The sequence below is a fragment of the Trachinotus anak genome, unplaced genomic scaffold, assembly GCF_046630095.1.
Source record: "Trachinotus anak isolate AG129_WGS33_773 ecotype Australia unplaced genomic scaffold, CSIRO_AGI_Tana_v1 ptg000003l, whole genome shotgun sequence".
NCBI lineage: Eukaryota > Metazoa > Chordata > Actinopteri > Carangiformes > Carangidae > Trachinotus > Trachinotus anak.
Genome location: NW_027273854.1, coordinates 12,930,731 through 12,944,527, shown reverse-complemented (window position 1 = coordinate 12,944,527; position 13,797 = coordinate 12,930,731). Strand labels below are relative to the sequence as shown.

The following is a 13,797-nucleotide window of genomic DNA, read 5'->3' as shown; positions in this document are numbered from 1 at the left end:
CAGATCTGTGCATGTATCCAGTGACAGTCAAATACGCTCAGTGTGATTTGATCTTAATTATGGACTTTTCACACACTTTAACACAACCTTGGGCAATGTTGGGAAAGCCAGATGATCCAGAGAGAGTGTATGGATGTGAAAGAAAGCTGTAATAATAAATGTGCCAAATAATTATTCACTGTCACTCTGTCCAGTCATGTGTAATGGATAAACAGACAAGATGGCAACACCACCGAATACGTAATTTGTTTTTAGTGATGCATCTGCAGCAGCTGCTGACATCGCTTCTTCAAAAACCCTCCAAGAATTTGCTGGATGGAAATCTCCCTTCGAAAATTTTACCACAGTGGGAGAAAAACTCAGTAGCTGGAACAAATCTACTTTCAACACACCAACAAAGTGTTGCTTTCTGTCACACACCCACATGCACAGACACACAAACACACACATTGTTTATCCTGTTGAATCATACCACCATCAGAGAGACAGATGAAATCAGTAAAATTTGGAGATGATGCTTCTTGGTTCAGTTCTCCTCTCAGTGAGATGTGACACTTTCTGAGAGATAATTGACACACACACACACACACGTTCAGCAAACCTGAGGGAGGATGGCTGCAATTAAAGCAGGAGGAATGACATAACAGCAGCAGCAATCAGTTTATCATAAGCCCCAGTACAAATATTTTTGGTTGGGTTTCTGTCTCTGCCCATCACAAGCAGACAGACACCTTCCTATTCTCCCAACTGTTCTTCTGCATTAATAACATGAAGGAGGCTGAAACGGTTTGTGCAGTTTCACACCTTGCACCAACGTAGCAGCAGCAGTGATGAAAAGAAGGAATAGTTAAGAACTGCATCGTAGCAAAAAAGTGACGATTCTTTGGACTTCTGATTTTATCTCTGTCCTCTTCCACCCAAGCAGAACGCGATTAGATGAGGTACCACACATTATTCATTATTATATCTGCAGCAGTTGTTTTTCTTCAGATAAGATTCTACAATGTGTGTTTTACACAAACTAATCTATTTCTCATTTATTTAAACACAAGTTAAAAGTTTTCTTTAATATTTCATTGTACTTCAGAACATCAGATGTGCAGCATTACAGTAGCAATGAGATTGAGATATGGAATATGTTAAATAAAACATCAATAAAACATCACACATACACATTTCACATTGTTTGTTTTCAATTGGAGGCCTCAGATGGTTGTCCTATTAAAAAACAGGAGCCCCCCCGGTGCGTCACCACCAACACACTGGCAGTAGCAGCAACACACAGCGTGGAGGAGAATGTAGAAGGCTCACAGTGTCCTACATTGTAGCAGATTCCATAATCCGCATGGGCAGATTTTTTCATTTCCACCTGGATGTCTGCCAATCCAGAGGATTTCTCCACTGCTGACAACATTACATTGCCCAGATGAGAGGACGCATCCTTCCATGTGTATTATGGCTGGTCATACAAATGATATGGCTACCAACTGGACAAACACCTGTATCTCCATTAGAATCAATGTGACCAAAAATGTGACAGTGAAATAGTGTTTAGTTTAGTTTAGTTCATCTCCATCAAAGATTAAAGCACGGTTTCAGTGGAGAATGGTGCATGACCTTGGCAGGGGTCTACCCCGCTCTGACTTCATCACTCACGCTGTGCAGTGATATTTTAATGAAACACGCCTCCGCTGTTCATACAGCTGTTCAGGTATTCTCTCACAGAGTTGCTGCTTTAATTGCCACACCTCTGGAACTTGTTCGCTCTTTTATTGGGTGCAAAAAGGACATTCACATGGCAGAAAGGTGCTAAACTCGAATGGGTGCTCCACATGAGAGTGACTTTAAAACAATGAGAGCAAACATGTTTCTTTTTCTTGAGTACCTCAGTGTCTGTGCTGCTAGTGAGCTGTTCTGCTCTGTAAAAGCCGACAAAAAGTCCAAATTGTCCACAAGCAAAAGCACATATGGTTCTCACAAAAGGCCATTCACCATTTAAATAAGCATTTTTACTGCTTTGCTTTTTTTTTTTACATAATGTCCTGCTGATGGACAAAAATCATGAGCAGAAAAAGCAAGAAAAATACACTTTCTACAGGAAAGAAAACTCTTGATTTGACATTGAAACAGTGCTAACAAAGACACTCAAAAGAGCAACAATCACAACATGTTGGTGACATATTGAACAAGTCCTTATAACAGTGAGTGTGCACGCTCTTTTATAACATTCTGCGCTGTCCCTACTGCATTGTAGTTTTTTGTTTTTTTTTTCCAGATGTGGATAGAAGCTTTTTAATGGCTATTTTTTTTACTAGTGTCTACTGAGTAAGGAAAGTCCATAAGGAGGACAGAAAAAAAGCTCTTTGTTCCCTTATGGGGGCTTTAGCACCAGGCTTTGCTTTCAATATTTTACCCTGTTTATCAAAAACAAACAGTGTTGAAGCAAATGTTCACCACAACATTAAGGACTGACATAAATTAAGCTGAAGCATCATTTTTATTCACTAAGCAGTGCCAGAATGAATTGATTCCCTATGTTTTTAAAAAATATATCATATCCATGGACCAAAACTATTCCTTCTTTTTCAGAGAGAGGCAATGAAGACCAAAGTCCATCAGATAGTGACATTCATAATTTCCATAGAGGGCTGCTCCCATTTGACCTTCCCTCTCAATCTCAATATTTTATCTATTATGACACACGTAGCCAAGAGAAACTCTGGCAGACCAGTGGCTGCTCACTGCCACACTCATTCATAAACACAGATAATTACTACCCAAATGAGGAATGATGGATTGTCCTTGAAGGTCAAGCCCAATCCCTGGCCTCACTGGGCACTCGGCTGGCGTCCACAGCTCTGTCGATACGCCAGTCCTGGGCAGCTGTCCGACATCGTCATTAACCTGAGCAGAGCCAGCCCATCCATAAAGCTGTTTGGGATATGGCAGCTGCTCAAGGGGCAGAGAGGTATTAAGCATAGATTTACAAGAATGAAAATGTCCTCCCTCCCTCATAATCTCTGGTCTTTTTACACGCAAGACAAGCCATACGCACATGAACACACACACACACACACACACACACACACACACACACTCTTACGTAATGTTGTCAGCAAGCTGCAATGGCTTGTTTGGACACACAACACACACTCTGTGTATCGACAGAAAGCATGCACTGTCCCCTCTGAACTGGACTCCCATTCACCGCTCAAGCTCATGCAAAACATTTAGACAATCTGCCACGTTGGGATGCCTCAGAAGAATCTACAGCGAGCGTTGTTCTCGGCCACTTTGAACTCACGAGCACCCTCCTCATTTCACTGCACTTCCGGTTCGGTGCTCTTCAAACAATGAGGAAGTTGTAGGAGTTGTAGTTCTCTGCCATGTAACACAGGAGTAGTGTTCCATAGTACATCAAAGCCTGTTTGAGCTCACATTCACTACGGATACAGTGCAGCATTGTCAGTATAGGGAATGCAACCGAAAAGAGCTGTTTTCAAAGAGGAGTCAAATGAAAGCTGATCCACTGAAGTGAAAACACAGAACGACAGTAGGTAATATCACTACAGAAGACTGGTGCAACAGCATATCTTCAAATAGGGAGAGTAATTTGACATCTCCTTTAATGTCTTTAGGATTCAATTTGAAAGGACACATCAACATGTGAGCCCAATAAACATTGAGAAACAGACCATATAAATAAGTAAAAATGTTGCACTGATACCCTTTTCCTTGGGATTTGACAGAAGCAGCAAACAGTCAGAATACTTAGCTTCTCAATCCCAGTGGCCATAATGGATTCTTTACATTAGATCCTTTAAGAATCAAAAGCACGATCCTCACAGATCTCCAAAGCAGCTTTACTCGCACCACCAAACACTTCCACGTTAGCATCAATCCAAGGGACCACGTTGCCGGGCATGTAAGCTGAGCAGTTGGCCAGACCCATGATGTCCACAGGCCGCAGCACTCGGTCCCACATGTTGAACTGGCTCAGCTCGCCCACGAAGGCCTGGGTGGCGTCAAAGCGGCCTCCGACTACATCCTTCATACAAGAACACAAGATGAAAGTTTATGATACAAGTTTACTTCAGAAGGAAATGTAAACAGGATTTAATTAAAATTAATCAATTCTGTTTGATTGTCATCAAACTGCTAAACGACGCAGGATATTTCTCAGTGTACTGCCACTTTAAAACTTCCAAGTGCTGTGCAGTCTCCAGTATTGTGCAATCTGTAGCAATCTCACCTTGTGTGTATGACTGAAACATAAAGCAGCACCACGTAGGCTCCAAACTAATGCAATATGAGTTAATAGCTCTCCATGGAGATTATTCATACATCACTGCAGATTTCTTAAATATATACAGGGAGTTGCCATAGAGCTAACAACTACAATAACCCGCTAACGCAGCTCCCAAGGGCATAATGTTGCAGTTTATAGGTAGATGAATGAGGTAATACTGAAAGGGCCACGATAGCGTGAGAAGAGCCTCTGTGCCTCCTCTCTCCTGCTCCCTGTTCTGTGCCTCTGGCTTTGAGCTCAGGGGAGAATACACACAGAGATCTTACTGACACAAGGAAAAACACACACATTTACACATTCACACACACCTGTTCCCTAATGTCTAAGCCTCTCGACTGCTCTCACCTGTTCCTGGCCCAGTATGATCACCCCTCCAGGTTTAATTGGGTGCCAGGGGGCCAGGTTGTCACCGGTGCCTAGACGCTCACCATCCTGGTATGCCTCCCAGAAACCGTCTCTGGTTGTCCAGGTGATACAGATGTGATGCCAGCGCCCATCACTCACGGACAGGGGGAGCTGGGCCACCTGGTTGGGTGGGTAAGGGCAGAGAGTGAGTGACATAAGGGCAAGAAGGGTAGAATAAAGTGTAAGGAGCAGGGCAGGGGGAATACGAAGGGGCAAGATGAGCCAGGAGAGGTTCCAGATTAACTGAAGCACGTTAGAAACAAGGACAGCAATTAGGAGGGTTAGGGCTTCAAAGAGACAGGCGTCTGCAGAGAATTCTCCAGATGAGCCAGTGCGACATATAAAATTTAGATTACCCAGGTGACATCAAGGGATAAAACATCCTTCAAAGCATTTGGGTTGCTAATAGCAAAACAGTGCCCTCTTATGCTTTTGTGCTTTGTTCAAGGATCAAAGAAAAACAACTGGATATTTTACCAACCAATGACATCATCATCCCCTGAGGACACAACGCAACACATGAGATTATGAGTGTGTTACTCATTAGCCCCTTTCTTATGAACCGACAGAATTACTGCACACTCAAATCTTGTTGCAGACATCTCTCCAGATACAAATAAACATAAAAAGATGGGAAGAGTTACTGAGACTAAAATTCAAGTCACTTGCAATTACAAAAGCAATTGACCTGGTTAAGGACATCAGGTGGCAACTTTACACCACTGATACTGCAGGGAACGCTCATCACATCCTTATCATGCTTATCAATCCTTGTCACATATTGCGGCACTTGATATATGACAGCTACAGTATAATGTTTTGTGCACACAGAGATTTATATTAAAACATTATATCCACAGGGCATACACTACTATGACTCACTCATTTAAATGACTACAAATGATCTCATTCACAAAACATGAAAGGTACAACTTTACAGTTATTACATAGTAGAAATGATGACTTTCCTATAGGCCCTTTTCAGTGCAGACATTTGGACTTGTCATGGGAGGAAAAGCACAGGTGTACCTTTGTGTCATTAAGCCAACATTTGTAATACCAGTGCCCTGGAACTGGTACCTAAAATGAATACAGGTGTTGGTAACTACATCGATGCTTCTCCTGTTGTGACATGTCAAAATGTCTGTTGTGGAAAAAAGGCCCATGATGTGTTTAACTTATGGTTCAAAGGACATTTTGTTCTCTACCTTGAGAAGGCTGTAGATAAGGTTCTGAAGATGAGTGTAAAATGTCATGTAAGAAGAGAAGAAGACTCTAAAAATCTCTGCTTTCATCCAAGAGTGATAAAAAGTGATGTACTGTATATTGATTGAGAGTTGCGAAAAAAAAATTGTTTGAATTGGACCATGTGAATTTTGATTGGTATTTGGAAAAAACTCTGGAATAACCTGCAGAGAATTGCTTGAAGTTTATCTAAAATTTGGAAAATGCAATTCCAGATAACACCAGATTTATAAAGCTCGGAGCATCAGATTACACATGCACACTTGCCAAAAGACCTCAGTGTTAATGTTGTACAAGACCAGTTGAATCCAATACAGATTTAACTCCTGGCAGTCACGTTTGAATGGAGAATGAAGCCATAAGCATGTTTTACTGAACTCAAATTGAATGTTGGAGAAAAATTTACGAGATATAAACAATTTTCCTTAAACAGTTAAACACAATGTCCTGATGAAGATGTTGCTGTGCAACAATAAAGAATCTCTCTGGTCCTCTCTGAGAGGGAAGCAGAAAGCTGTCGAGGCAGTTTTCTGCTTCTCTCTCAGTATGCAGCCGAATGAACAGCATAAACAATGTGCCCCAGTGGACCCTGTTATCACTGCGAGCAAGTTCAACACATGGATGTGCGGCTGCACATACGGTAATCATATCCACTAGTCTCACCTCACTCCATCTTTCTCTCTTTCGCTCTGTTGCTTTCTTTCTCGGTTCCCAGTACATTATAACTTCTTTTCTTTTTCTGGCATCTTCTGATCTTTCACTCTTCCCCCTCTCTCCCTTCTCAGCACTCTATCACCTCCAAAGCTCTGCAGCTTTTCTATTTCCTACCCCCTTCTCCTCTTTTTTCTCTCATACCCTCATCCCTTTCTCCCACAATCTTCCTCTCATCGTCTGGCTCGAACACATGTATAATGCATAGTGACGGCAAAGCTGTGAGGAGACCTGCCTGCGCCAATAAGGCCCAACGTACACAAGACAGTGATAAAAATACAAAAAAAACAAAAAAAAAATACTCCCCAGTGCAGGAACATTCTCCCCAAAATTCCCCCACATCCAAAATTACTCTGCCACAGAAGCTGCTGTGCCATCAGGAAAACAAAAAATCTCTTATTACATCGTACATCTTACATCAACATAACAATTACACTTCTTTTCCTTTTAAGACTAAATGCCATAAAATATTAATGCATGTTTCTACCACTTTGTTTTCCGTTGTGTTAAGTGAAATCCCCACAGCTGACTGAAAACTCCCAGTATGTGGCTGTGTAGCTACACAATGTGGTGTCTACAGAAAGCAAAGAAGACAAGGGCTTCAAATGAGCATGCAAGGCAGCACAAGTTCTCTAATGAATTTCTGTTATTCTTGGGTGTGTGAGGAATTTGGGTCAATGATATTAAATGTTCATAAGGTGCAGAATTAAATATTCAGAGCTGATGGTCAGTGAATATCCTCTCAGCTGTCTCATTATTGTGCTCACATGTACATACAGTAACCATCTGCCTGTTATCACCACAGAGCAAGCTAACATCAACATATTTATGCATTCTTTGCATTTAATTAGTGTCAGCGCTGATCTACGTTTACTGCCATCATTACAGCCAGCAGTGTTGCCAGGCAAATAATAAATGATTCTGAGCTTCTGACTCACAATGCATTTTCCCTCTTCATAAAATCTGGACAGGATGAATTAGTAAACAGAGTTACTGAGAATGTTTCTCATCATGGACCTACCTTATCATTAACTAGTAGCTCAATGGGGTTGTTCCCCCATTCGATGAGGACTATCTCGTTGGCCTGGCCTGGCACACCATAAGAGAATGGGGTCCCTATGCCAGGACTGGCGCTGGACTTGAGCCACATGCACACGGTGAAGGCGTACATTTCTGGGAGGCTTTTCTTGATGCGGCCATACAGGTAGTTCGTACGAAGAGGGAGGGACACCTTGAAATCCTCAGGTGACTTGAAGGCATTGTTACCTGTTAATGGATAATGATTACACATGGTTATATTATTTATGACGAACTTTTTTATGACTTGATCCAATCAAGAAAGACTTCCTCTTCTGAGGAGTTTCTGAGGATGGTAGCAGCAATGATAGGACTTGATATGATCAAATTTAAGATGAAGAGGAAGATATGGATGAAGGTGAGGATCACTTATAAGAGGCATAGTTGGTTGGTCACCCACTTCTAACATTACATTAGTAAGAGAACAGGTTAATTTTTAGCCATGCTAGCTGCACAGTTCTATGGAAGTCAGTCTGTCCACCACTTTGGTACAGACTGATATATCTCAACTACTACTTCATGGACATTCATGTTCCCCAGAGGACGAATCCCACTAGCTTTGGTGATTGCCTGACTTTTCCTCTAGTGCCACTGAGCTTGACATTTGTAGTTCTGAGTGAAATGTCTCAACAACAATTGTATGGATTGCCATTAAATTTGAGTACAGTCTTGCTTAGTTGTGGGCTAGTAGGATGCTGCCCTAGAAATGACATTTATAACTATTTTGCAACAGCAAAAACACTTTAAAGGGTGTTTTCTATTGGCGTATGGAGGAAATGTCAATTTAAGTATTTGGCAAGTCGTAAATATGTTGATAATGCAGATATCAATAAAATGTTCACGAAGAATATGTTTTTTCTCCTGTGAAAATATCTGATCGTGCAGTGTAATATCTACTTACTGTGACTACAGAAATATCCCATATTCAACTTTATTTATAGTCACATTTGGGCACTCACAGCATTTTGTTAAGGTTAGGGCAAGATCATAGTAAACAAATAGTTCAGAATGATTTCAGACGCAACATATTTGTTTACATGTATGATCTTTCCCTAACCTTAACCAAAAGGCTTTTGTAGCCTAAATGTAACCACAGGTGGGACTTTGGATGCAAATCCTGGTCTCATTTGGGTGCTTTGTGCCTCCTGTTGACTCTGCTGCCGTTAAGAAATGTAGCGCTTCATTCATGCAAGATAGAATGAACATTACCAAGCCAGTGATTATGTTGCCACCACAACGTAATTGGTAAAATAATTTAGTAGTATATGAATGCCATTTCCAGGAGACAGGGTTGGCTTGTATAAGTCATTCTAACAACCAGTCTGTCAGATGCAAGAGGAGAAAACAATACACCGCATACAGAAAAATACAGATTGTTGTTATTATCAGGCTTTTGCATTACTGCTTTATTGCACTCAGGGTTTTTATACTGGGTCAGCTGTGGCCAGAGGGATCACACTTTAAAGAAGATGTGGCTGTTCGTCAGCTAAAGAAAGAGTTTAAAGAGTTTAAAGTTTAATATTTAAAAAACGCTGAATAATAAATGAACAAGATATGGTGTAAACATGGATGCTAGATCATGCATGATCAAGACAGAAAGACTGACAGGGAGAGAGAAGCTTGCTGAGAGTTTACCACACACGCACAACTTTGCAGCGAGTTTTCATCAAGGAAACATGCTGCATATTTTAATGTGATTGAACCACAGTTTTATCTGTGCTGAGGAGAGTATTTGGAGACACCAGCATTTCTCTCAGTATATGTGCAGCTGTAACACTGAAAGGTGTATAATATAGGATCATGCTGTTGTTAGGTGTCCTCTATGCAGACCCAGTCAAGCCACTTTGGCCCACAGCTCAATACAAAAGAAGAGTAAGAAGAAATATAATGTAAATAAAAGAATAGTTTTAAGTAGAACGACAACCCTGTCTGTCTTTGCCAACTTTGAGCTCCTCATTCATACTGTTGTTCCACAAGCTCAAGCTCAAACTTCTCAGGATCATGGGGTGCTGGACTCTGTCTCTGCCCCAATTTATTGTCAGCCCAGAGCAGATGTTACGAATGCATACAAGGTTATCATTGTTCGAAAAAAACTTCACATTTCAAGCTTACAAAACAACACCACAAACCCTGGCCTACTAAAATGTTGTAGAATTGAATCAAGACCTCCATCTTGACATAAATTAAACACAATAAGGATGACGAGGGTAGTAATTACTGAGGGGCTATTGTACTGACTCATTATATTGTATAGGTGGCTGTATTATTGTGTTCACCTCCTTTACATCAATTAATTAACTCGGGTTTCCATAAACTGAAGCTTGTAACCTTAAGCAGACTGGATCAACTGAACCTCAGGGGACATGAGCCTATAGGAAATGTCCCTTCTAAAACTATTTTCCTATGGGCCAAATTATTTTGTGTTACTTTGACGTCTACCATCAAAGTGATACCCCGGAGTGTGGACATCTCTCTAATATTTCTTGAACTAATTAAGCATTCAGTGTTGCTTTCCAAGCCTTATTTTCCGAGATCAGGAGCTGCTTGGAGAATGGCTCTGAGAAAAAACTATGTTAAAAGGTTTTTCACTTGCATCATCAGAAATTTGCACAGGGATTGACTAATTAGTGCTAAATCTGGCAGACAAAAAAAAAGGTGGCATTAAATCCAGCCAACATTTCACAGCACCCATTGTATCACTTACTTTTCTCAAGCTCGGTGATCCTCTCCAAGAGGGAATTGAGAGCACTCTCGGTGCGTTGGCGGTGGGCCGCTGTTTCATTGTAGAGCTGGCTTTTCTCCTCCTCCAGCTCAGCCACCTTCCGGAGGAGCTGGGTCTCCAGCGCCCCCAGACGCTGGCGCAGCAGCTCCCGCAGCTCTGGTGGCAAGGGAGTCAGGGCCGAGACACCTCCAGCTGATACGTTTGTGGTGGGGAGACGCAGACTCTGCTGCTGGGAGGCAGAGAGGGAAAGATTGCAGGAGACAGCAGAAAAGAGCATGGATGGATGGATGGATGGATGGATAGATAGATAGATAGATAGATAGATAGATAGATAGATAGATAGATAGATAGATAGATAGATAGATAGATAGATAGATAGATAGATGACAAACAATGACGCAGACATTTAATCCAGTTAATCCTGTACACACAAACAGCCATTCAGTCTTCATAAAGACCCAGATTTGCAGTAGATGACTGATCTTATCTACCTTTTCAGTCTGATATCCTTTTATCACCATTGTTTTGGATTTGACAATATCAAAATGAAGACAGTGTGTCCCTGTAGCAGACTTCGATTGGTGACCTGCCAAACACCCATGGCTGGGCCGGGTATTAAAGGTAGTGTGGGTGTGACGTCACCCAGAGTTCACACCAGGCATGATCACAGATGGCTTTTGAAAAAGGGAACAACGACTGTACAGGGCCATGCTTATAGTGGGCCCATAGAGATGCTGAAAAATGTTCATTTCTAAAGCTCTGTTGATGTTTCCCAGCTGTCTGGTCCACTTTAGGATTCAGACACTTTGCGACACAATCATGGAGTTTAATTAATATTTCCTGACACAATGGAACCATCTGAAAGGCTCCAATGACACATTCCTCAGTAATCTGCCGCTGACGGCCAACATAAGCAATTGCCAGGTCCTGAATGCAATTGTTGACATGCAGATGGCTTTGATTAGTGAGAGAGGTCCTGCTCCAGGGAGCCATATGCTATCAGCAACACTCGACTTGCAATAATCATTATGTTAAGCAGATGCATATCAATATACATGTATATGTGATTAAAATGAAATATAATATGTATCCGGCACAGCTGCAGTATATCTTGGATTTGATCAAGGTATTAAAACTTCCAATCAAGGAGAGAGGGAGAGCTGGAGGGGGGAAGGGAATAGAGAGATGGATGGATCAGCAATGCAGCATACAGTATATAGAAATAACCTTGAATTTAAATAAACAGTATTGTGATAGTTCATGATATCAGGACTGTCAGATGGTGAAAAATGTACTACACTGGTGATATGACATAAGAGATGAAGCCAGGGCTTATTTCAACCTTCTACTGTATGTAAAGCACTTCACTATAGGTGACCTCAATATCAGTTAAATGTGATCTTTGAGTCTTTCTGAGTGAATAATACACACAGCAGAAGTGAGGTCCTCTGGGACTGAACAAAGATGTGGAGCTCTCGGGCCAACAGGAATATAATAAACCAAACCATCAAGCATCTGATTCAATTAAAATAGTAAATCTGATGCAGGTGAAATCTACAGGAAAGAATTTCATCAGCTGCCATGAATAATTAGTCACATGGCTGCAAATAAAGTATTATATGGAACACACACACACAGGCATGCAGAGTACTCATAAATAATTCAAGGTTGCATTGCAAATCCCTGCACCACATGCATGATTACACCTTTGACAAGGTTTTTTGTCTCTCATGTCTTATTGATGACTCTTGTGCGGTGGGTTTCACCATCAGAGTTATATTTTAATGATTCAAAACGTATTGATGTGAAATGCTTGTTACGTGACCCTTTGATCTCACGATTTCCCTCAGAGGTCTCCCGCAGCTCGGAGTGTTATCAGACATGTATGCAGTGCTCCACAGTGGGGCATGTAGCGGGGGAAAGGACTGAAAGACGTTGCCGAGATGCATGGAAAATGTGATGCAGTTGGTTACACTGATGGGCAGTATTAACGTTTTTGCTTTGGGTGGAAAATAAAAGAGGAGTGATTTTCTGGTACGTTTACGCAGGAGCTGCGTGGTTGTGCCACCTTACCTCCAAGTTCTCCAGCCGACCCTTGAGACTCTGCATGGTCTTGCCGAGCTGGTCTATGGTCTCTCCGGGGTCCCGGGGCAAGTCCCCCATTGTGTTCTTGCCGTACTCCTTCCGTCTGGAGCCCTGACCCCGGGACTTGCCCTGCGACGACACGTCGGCTGCCGCCTCGCAGCGCGCCAGCTTGGAGTTGAGCTCCTTGATGGTTCCCTGCTGGCTCACGATGGTCTCCTTCTGCTGCAGGATGGTCTCCCGGAGCTGAATGATCGTGTTCCGCAGCTCGTCCTCCACAGGGCTGCTGCTCTGAAAACGGTTCCCTGTAGAAACATACCCGCAGCCTGGCTCTGCACCCGGGGGAATGGCGTTACAAACGAAGCGGCTACCTGTAGCATCCTGGGTTCGCACCGTGCGTCCACTGACCAGGTACAGCAGTCCAACTACTAAAGTCAGCATCCCGACTAAATACACAATTCCACGTATTACAGCAAAAACAAATGACTCACTTAACGTTTGAAGTCTCCCGTAAAATAATTAAATAAACTTCTCTCAACAACAGCTCATTAATTCAAGTGTTTTTCTCTGGACTTCCAAAGTGTAAACGAAGTTCATAGTGGAAAAAAAAAAACAAAACAAACCAGAATCCGCAGTGAAAATTATAACATCATGTATCCACCAACCACATGGTCGGTCCTGTTCGAAAAAAAGACCATTAAATCTAAATTCTCACTTTCAGGAGGTGGCTTAAAATCAGGTTTTGTGATCTCCTTCCCTGGAAAAAAAAAACAAAAACTTGTATTGATTTGTTTTCTTGACAAAAAAATAAAAAATAAAAAAAATTCACAGCAGGTTGCAGAGAACTCAGTTTCGCCTGTCTTGCCTCTCTGCTCGGTTGGATTGTCAGTGAGCGGTGCTGAAGAGACAGCGACGCTGCTCAGCCAGATTATTATGGGGAGGTGCGCACTGGCGTTTCCGCTCATCATCTGTGCGCTCCGGTTATTCGACTTCAGCCTACGTCACCGTTGAATCCCAGTGGATCCAAGTCATGCTATGGTTATGTCTCATTGACTTTTTAGGACCTGTTCAAATGCGCCGAGGCTCAGGGGTGTCAAAGGAGACAAACAGGAAATAAAGAGTGAGAGTGAGAGTGAGAGTGAGTGCTCCAAAAGGTTTTGTAGTTGTGGTCTGTTTTCATGCATGTAGCCTCCCCAGGGTCTTCTGAAAAGAATAACCATTCAACCAACAATTTACACAAATAATA

At 42.0% G+C, this 13,797-nt stretch overlaps 1 protein-coding gene across 2 annotated transcripts; it reads right to left on the bottom strand.

The window, feature by feature from the left end:
- Positions 1–1,036: 1,036 nt before the first annotated feature.
- LOC139618136 (neuronal pentraxin-2-like) lies at positions 1,037–13,588 on the bottom strand. Of its 2 annotated transcripts, none has more exons than XM_071473807.1 (5): positions 12,543–13,588; positions 10,452–10,698; positions 7,692–7,936; positions 4,655–4,834; positions 1,037–4,048 (listed from the first exon to the last, which is right to left on the bottom strand). In XM_071473807.1, the coding sequence occupies exons 1-5, from the start codon at positions 12,990–12,992 to the stop codon at positions 3,821–3,823; spliced, it is 1,350 nt and encodes a 449-aa protein (XP_071329908.1). In that variant the 5' UTR covers positions 12,993–13,588; the 3' UTR covers positions 1,037–3,820. The 2 variants fall into 2 exon arrangements, with proteins under 2 accessions (XP_071329908.1, XP_071329909.1); XM_071473808.1 differs by having other exon boundaries at positions 10,452–10,695.
- Between the last annotated feature and the right edge of the window lie 209 nt (positions 13,589–13,797).

Bases quoted from the DNA above. Each gene is read 5' to 3' on its own strand.
- LOC139618136 (XM_071473807.1), bottom strand. From the start codon at position 12,992: ATGCTGACTTTAGTAGTTGGACTGCTGTACCTGGTCAGTGGACGCACG. The intron at 7,937-10,451 runs GTAAGTGATACA...ATCCATTAACAG, and splicing joins GATCACCGAGCTTGAGAAAA to GTAACAATGCCTTCAAGTCA. The intron at 4,835-7,691 runs GTAGGTCCATGA...CCACCCAACCAG, and splicing joins AGCTACTAGTTAATGATAAG to GTGGCCCAGCTCCCCCTGTC.